Source organism: Urocitellus parryii, chromosome X (assembly GCF_045843805.1).
Source record: "Urocitellus parryii isolate mUroPar1 chromosome X, mUroPar1.hap1, whole genome shotgun sequence".
Lineage (NCBI taxonomy): Eukaryota > Metazoa > Chordata > Mammalia > Rodentia > Sciuridae > Urocitellus > Urocitellus parryii.
In genome coordinates, this window is record NC_135547.1 from 76,255,148 (window position 1) to 76,262,473 (window position 7,326).

The 7,326-nt window shown below is 48.7% G+C and overlaps 1 protein-coding gene across 1 annotated transcript; it reads right to left on the minus strand.

Annotated features, from left to right (window-relative positions):
• Window positions 1-1,637: 1,637 nt before the first annotated feature.
• Window positions 1,638-4,268, minus strand: Cxcr3 (C-X-C motif chemokine receptor 3). The gene is made up of 2 exons (XM_026412629.2): window positions 4,214-4,268; window positions 1,638-2,732 (listed from the first exon to the last, which is right to left on the minus strand). The coding sequence occupies exons 1-2, from the start codon at window positions 4,223-4,225 to the stop codon at window positions 1,638-1,640; spliced, it is 1,107 nt and encodes a 368-aa protein (XP_026268414.1). The 5' UTR covers window positions 4,226-4,268.
• Between the last annotated feature and the right edge of the window lie 3,058 nt (window positions 4,269-7,326).

A 7,326-nucleotide genomic window follows, 5' to 3' on the forward strand; every position in this document is an offset into this window, starting at 1 on the left:
GTGATTGGAGGTGTACCTAGGTTAGGACAAGCTTCCCCAACTAACTGCTTGGATTTTTCCTCTCTATCCCTGCCTCTAGCCTTATCTGCAGTCTCAGAAAGGGCCCAACTGACCTGTCAAACTGGGTCATGGCACATCAGTGACTTCATTGAGATGAACTGGTAGTGCAATGGGTCTATCCCTTCACTCTCTTCCTTAATAGCTCTGTTGATCGCCCTTCTGGGAAGCTCCAGTTAATTTTTCCTTCAATCCCAGAGGCAGCAGTGGAAAAATGCTCCCAGTGCTGATGACTGTTTTCAAGTCATCTTTTGCTTTCCTATAGGCTCACTGCCATTTCCCTAGTAAGAACCTGTATCACCTCTCATGTCTCCTGAATAACCAACATAGCTTTCTGACTGGACTATGATACCACCACCTGATCCTGAACTACCTTCCAGTCTTACTTTCAACCTTTCTCCATCCAAACCCTTAACTCTAGCCAGCCAAAACCAATAGCTTCACTGTTTTTAGCTGTCTCACCTTTGCTACTGCCCTTCCTTCTGCATAGAAATGCTGTCTCTCTACTTTATCCTTGAAAATACTAGTTGCCCTTTAAGTCCTCAGAAAACCTTCCCAAATGCTTCCAACATTTGTATGCTAAGCCCTGGATTCACTATGTGTCACTACTCCCTTACATCATGGTATAGAAGGCTTGGTATTGCTAGCTCTTAACACATCTTCTCTGCTGGCTTGAGCTTCTGGAGTACAGGGACTATGTCTTATTAACACTTAGTGATCCCTTTTCCAAATTATATAGCCAGCTGCCACCCAGGTCACTAAGGGTGTACACCAGCACCACTAGGCAATATGGGGCCTAGCAGAGACCAAAAGAATACCCAGGAGAACAGAGAAAAGGCCACAGAAAGACATTAACAAAGGCAGGCTGAGTCGGCATTGACCCTGGGCCAGGAGGGGAGAAATGGAATATATTCTTAAGCCCAGTCAGGGGTATCTTTTTGTTGTTGTTGTTCCAGGGATTGAACCCAGAGGTGCTTAATCACTGAGTCACATCCCCAGCCTTTTAAAAAATATTTTATTTAGAGATGGTCTCGCTGAGTTGCTTAGGACCTTGCTAAATTGCTAAGGCTGGCCTTCAACTTGCAATCCTCCTACCACAGCCTCCCAAGCCACTGGGATTGTAGGTGTGTGCCACTGTTGCCCAGCAGGGCTGTCCATATTGACGACTACTTCCACATTCTGGTCCTGATTATCATGTTTATTGAAAAGTTTTAAGCAGGATTTTAGATATAAAAATAAAAGCAAAGACAAGTCTTGGGGACCACAGACAGCCACAGTTGTTGCTCAGCCATGGCCCCATGGGGTAGCATCCTGTTCCCCTTTTACTCTGGGCACATAGAGAAGGCCAATTTCTACTTGTTGAATTAGGAGGGCAGTGGGGCTCCAGCAGCCACCTCTCAAGTGGCAGGATGGGGGTTGGCAGCTATGGAACAGCAATGGTGACCGAGTGGTGCTGAGGCTGCCCGTAAGTCCCAGGGATGAGGTTATGAGGAGAATCAGAGCCAGCCCAGCAGCGAGAGAGGGAGAAGCCTGGATAAGAGCCAGGCTGCATGTGCCAATGGGGAACTCCCATTGCAGCCTCACAACCCTACATAGGAAGCCTCTGTGGTCTCAGACCAAGATGAATCCCGGCGGGAAGATGATGGCTGCCTCTGGAGCCTTCTCTGGACAGGGCAGCCCAGGCGCATGAGCAGTATCCACATATGCTCACGGAACTTGACACCCACAAAGGCATAGAGCAATGGGTTGAGGCAGCAGTGCATGTAGCCCATGCCTGAGGTGATTGACTTGGCCACGTCCACATGGCTTTCACGGCCACAGTTGCGGGCCAAGGACCCCAGGTCCATGAGAGTGTCCACCAGCACCACCAGGTGATAAGGAGTCCAGCATAGGGCAAAGGCCACCACCACCACCACCACTAAGCGCATGGCTCGAAGGCGTCTCTGTCCTCTGGAGACCAGGAGCACAGCCAGGATGCGGGCATAGCAGTAGGCCATGACCAGCAGGGGCAGCAGGAAACCTGCCACCAGCTGCAGCCCGCGCAGAGCTGTGCGGCCGACTGGTGGGAAATTGTACTGGCAGTGGGTGGCATTGAGACGCTTGTCATGACTGGCTGACAGGAAGATGAAGTCTGGGAGGGCAAAAAGCAGACAGAGCCCCCAGACAACTATACAGGTAAGGGTCACGCGGGCTCTGGGCCCCCTGCGGTAGAGCTGGGTAGCATGCACTATGCTCAGGTAGCGGTCAAAGCTGATGCAGGCCAGCAAGAGGGCCCCAGCATAGAAGTTGATGTTGAAGAGGGCACCTGCCACTTTGCAGAGGCCGGAGCCGAAGACCCACTGGACAGCAGCATCCACTGCCCAGAGTGGGAGTGTCAGCACCAGCAGGGCGTCAGCCACAGCCAGGTGGAGCAGGAAGGTATCGGTGCTGCAGAGGGCTGCCCTCTGGCTCAGTAGCACAGCTGCCACTGCACCATTGCCCAGAAGCCCCAGCAGAAAGAGAAGGCTGTAGAGGACGGGCAGGAAGGCTCGGTCGAAGTTCAAGCTGAAGTCCTGTGGGCAGGGCTGATAATCACAGCAGGAGTTACTCTCATTTTCTCCATAGTAATAGGGATAGGTACAGTTTTCCAGGAAAGAGGCAAAGTCTGAGGCACCCAGCACTTGATGTTCACTCACCTGTCAAAGGAGGGAGGAGAGAAGGGAGGTTGGCACCATTATGTAAAGACCTGACCACAGCTGCCCCTTCATGATGTGTGTGTGTGTGTGTGTGTGTGTGTGTGTGTGTGTGTGAGAGAGAGAGAGAGAGAGAGAGAGAGAGAGACAGACAGACTAGGGATTGAACCCAGGTATGTTCTACCACTGAGCTACATCCCCAGCCCCTTTTAATTTTTTTGAGACAGGGTCTCACTAACTTGCCTAGGCTGACCTCCAACTTCCAGTCCTCCTGCCTCAGTCTCCTGAGTTGCTGAGATTAAAGGCAGACACCAATATGCCTGGTCCCCATTGTGACTTTTGATTTAGTCTGATCAGCATTTCTCTGAGCAGCACCTCTGGGAGGCAAGCTCTGAGGCCTGCTGCTACCTTTCTTCTAGGGCCACTCTTCCAGAACTTTATCTGCCCAGCCTGTGCTCTGGGATGGTGACTTCCATTCTCAAAGGTTGTTCTTTACTCTTCTGGGGTCATTCCATGGGGGCCATAGATCCTGGGCAGGAGGAAGAGTTTCCCTCAAGTGCCCAGAGCCCTCCCGGCTACTTTCCTCTCTGTCTTTTCAGACTCCCTTCATGACTTGCCAACCTCAGTGCTGTGGCCACACCTAGTTTAACCACCTGCCTCCCAGGCACCTCCCTCCCCCATCCTTTCTCTCAGTCACTTGCCATTGTCTCCTCAGCTCTTATCTGAGGACCCCAACTTCCTGCCTCCTTATGGGGTCTCTCTTCAAATCACTGCACCACTCCCCATACCTGATTTCTGCCCCGTGCTTCCTCTCCCCTACACAGAGGCTTTCAAACCCAATTTAGCCACCTACCAGTAGTCAGTCACCAAGTGGAGTTCCCAACCAAATTTCAGCAGGAATTTTCCTTCCCTCCCTCCTCCCTCACTCCCTCTTCCCTCTTTCCCTTCCTTTCTTCTTTTCTTCTTAGGAGATAGGATCTAGCTAAGTTGCCCAGGCTGGACCTGAACTCCTGGATTCAAGTGATCTTCCTGCCTCAGCTCCCCAAGTAGCTGTGACACAGGGGTGTACCACCACACCCAGCTAACAGAAATCTTTTTTACCCTTCACTCGTACCCTAAAGCACTCCAGAGTTGCAGGCCTCCCTGGTGCCAATTCAATCCAGCTCACAAGAGCCTAAGTTCCAAGTCAGAGATGAAGGGAATCTTAGAAGTCTTCAAGATTGAGCCTCTACTGCCCTCACCACCCCAATTTTGCTGAATAGGTACCCAAGCCAGAGGGGAAGAGACTTGCCTGTGGTCAGTCACCAAGTTGAGTTCCCAATTCCCTGTCTAGTGTACCTATCAAATCTCCTACCACCTCTATCTGTTCGCCTAGCCCTCTGGTGCCCCTGCATTGTAGCTGTGGGCCAACTCTGGCCTATCCCTAGTGCCCTGGGTTCCCCACTCCAAGGTATGGACTGGCCATATTGGGCAGCAGCACTTACCTCAGGGACCATGGCTGGGTTGGTGCTCCGGCTGCTTGGTTGCGTGCTGCCTGCCCGTTTGCTTTGGTGCTTGTGGTTGGGAACGTGCAGTGCACAGAGGAAGTGAGTGTTTCAGGGTTCTCAGTGCAGCCTCTTCCAGAGGGTTATCTATACCAGACCTCCCTGGACCCCAGGCCACAGAGATCCTGCTCCAGCCATTCCTGAGGCTGAGTGAAACCACTCTGGAGGAACTGTCTGCAAGTCTGGGACCAGAAAGTCTGGGCCCTAGGGAAGGGCAGAGGGTAGCTGGGTAGGAGCAGATCCTTTAAGTGGAGAGACCTGAAAGAGAAGCCATGCAGTGGGGAAGTGGAGGGCAACCCTGCTCACAGATGCAAGATTTGCCCCTTCTTCTGGTCAATGCTCAATAAATTAGAATACCCATTCCTCCATCCTGGGCTGGAGTTGATCTTTGCAAGATTGTACAGACTGAATTGCTAAATGTGTTATTTGTAAAGAAGATTCGCTTTCTCGAAAAATTAAAATATTTTAAAGAAATCCTTCACACTAAATCTAGTTCTTTGCCATCACCCCACCCTGCTCATCAACAGGGGAAAGGAAAAGGAACCGCTAGGGACAAACTTGCTGTGTGCTAGACATTGCTAATTTAGGTGCTTTCTCTGATGCTGCCTCATTCCAACCATGCAAGTCCCTTGTGAGGTAGTGGGTTGTCCCATGGATGATTCAGAAAGGAAACATTGTCATCAGACATGGCAAGTAAGGGTGGGTGTGGGGAATGAGCCCACATAGCTAACTCTCCTTTTTAATTTTTTTTTTTTACTTTTATTTTAGTTTTTGGTACCGGGAATTGAATTCAGGGGCACTTGACCACTGAGCCACATCTTCAACCCTATTTTGTATTTTTTTTTTTTTAATTTAGTGACAGGGTCTCACTGAATTGCTTAGTGGCTCGCTTTTGCTGAGGCTGCCTTTGAACTCAGGATCCTCCTGCCTCAGCCTCCCATCTCCCTGGGATTACAGGCATATGCCTAAATCTTCCTTTTACCACTTATTTTGCTGTGTTCAGTTTCTTTTAAATGATAAACTGAGATATTCATGCAGCTAAAAATGAGTGAAGTAAAGCTACATTTTTTTTAACATGGATATATCTAGAGAAACCAATGCCCACATGGTGGAAGAAGCAAGTAAGAGAATATTGTGTTTAGTTGGACACCACTTATAAGTACATTCTAGGAACCACCACACAAAGCAATGCCATATTGTTTTGGATATGGCTACTTGTTCTCAAAGTTTAAGACAGAGACTGGAGACACCACAAATTCATGAGAGCAGTTACTTCCAGTGTATGAAGAATGGGGTAGGGGAGGCTGGGTTTGTGTGGCTCAGTGGTAGAGTGCTTGACTAGCATATGTGAGGCCCTGGGTTCGATCCTAAGTACCACATAAAAATAAATAAATAAATAAATACAGCTATTAAAAATATTTTTAAAAAAGAATGGGGTTGGGAGGAGTTCTGATAAACTGTAAGACAGCTTCATAGTGCACAGTGTTAGAACAATTTCTCTCCCACCTTCTTGGAACTTTCCCCTTCTTCTCTTCTCCCCTACCTATTGCCCTTCTCATTATCAGCAAGCAAGGGTGCCCCTAAGTTGCCTCACCCCAGCATATTCTTCTTTCCCTCTCTTCCCCAAATGCTAGCTCATGACCTTTGGGGCCCCAGCTTTTAACCTGATTTCTCCTCCAAAGCCTTCAGGCACGTGCCTGAAATTCAGTTCAAGTTCATTGACATGATGCACACTTGTCAGGTATCAAAGTTCTCCCCTTCTTCAGTACACAGGTGTGGACTCTGTTTTCCCTAAAACAGCTTATCACTTACAGGGTTCAGGTCAAAAGGATCTGAAGCTCTGAGGTAGGTCAGGAGCAGTGGAAATGGAGGAAGCCAGGAGAATTTCTGAAGCTAGGCCAGTTAGGATGAGTAGGACTTGGCAAGTGACTGCCTATGGAGAGAAAAGGGATGGGAGCTGGGATCACGATTTCCCAATGCTGGTCTGTGAAGGGGTTTAGGTTATTGGGTTTCCACAAATAAGAATAATGACTCCAAAAGGCTATATTTGTTCTTTTTAAAGGATTTAGTCTGTATTATGTTTTCATCTCTTTTCTAGTATTAAGAGGATGTTTATTTTATGCAAAAATGATGGCAAAAACAGATGGTCATTCTGGAAATATCTTGCATTGGCAGACGATGGCAATCCAACATGGGTCCTCCAAATAAATATTGGAATATTATTGGTCTGTGTGAAATATTAAGGTCTAGGGATCCCTGGTCCCCTTTCTGGGCCCCAGTCTCCTCATCTGTGATATTGGGATGATACACCTTCTCAGGTTGCTGGGAAGGATACCTGGGAGAAGGTCAGGGGAAGAGTTTTGGACAGAGAACTTTCCTTTCTGAGTCCCAACATCCTGATGCTGGGTCCTTATCAGCCAGTCTGAGCTCTTGCTGCTCCTGGGCTGACCTGTGTGACTGTGACACAACGGAAAGAACACTGAATTTGTCTGGACTCAAGCCCTGACTCCACCCAGTTTGACCTTGGACAAATTGCAGAACCATCTTGAGCCAGTTTCCTAGGTGAGATTATTACAAGGTGAACTGACTTAACTAAAGCCACAGGCTCCAACCACAGAGCCAAGTGCTTAGTAAGGGCACAATGCTGAGTGAGTGGGACACTGGCCACAGACCTAGAGCTACTGGGAGCCTTTCATGCTAGGGTAGCCCACAATTGAGAGTGGTACCTTAAGAGGTGTGCAGCCATGGTCAGAGGGCTGGTCTTCCAGAAAGGCTGCCCCTCAACCTTGGTTGGGAGTCAGAACAATTCTCCAATCCTAGTCAAGTCCTTTAGCTGACCAGCTGTGTGATCCCAGGCAAATAATTTAATCTCTCTGCCTCAGTTTCCTCATCTGAAAATGGTTTCTATGATTGTATGCATTTGATAGTGTTTCTCTGTGGACTGCAAACAATATGGGTAGAAAGTGTCTAGTACAGGGTAGGTGCCCAGCTGTTTGCACCCACTCTAGTAACTTTCCAAACCAAGCCATCTAAAGCCTCAGAATAGATCTGTG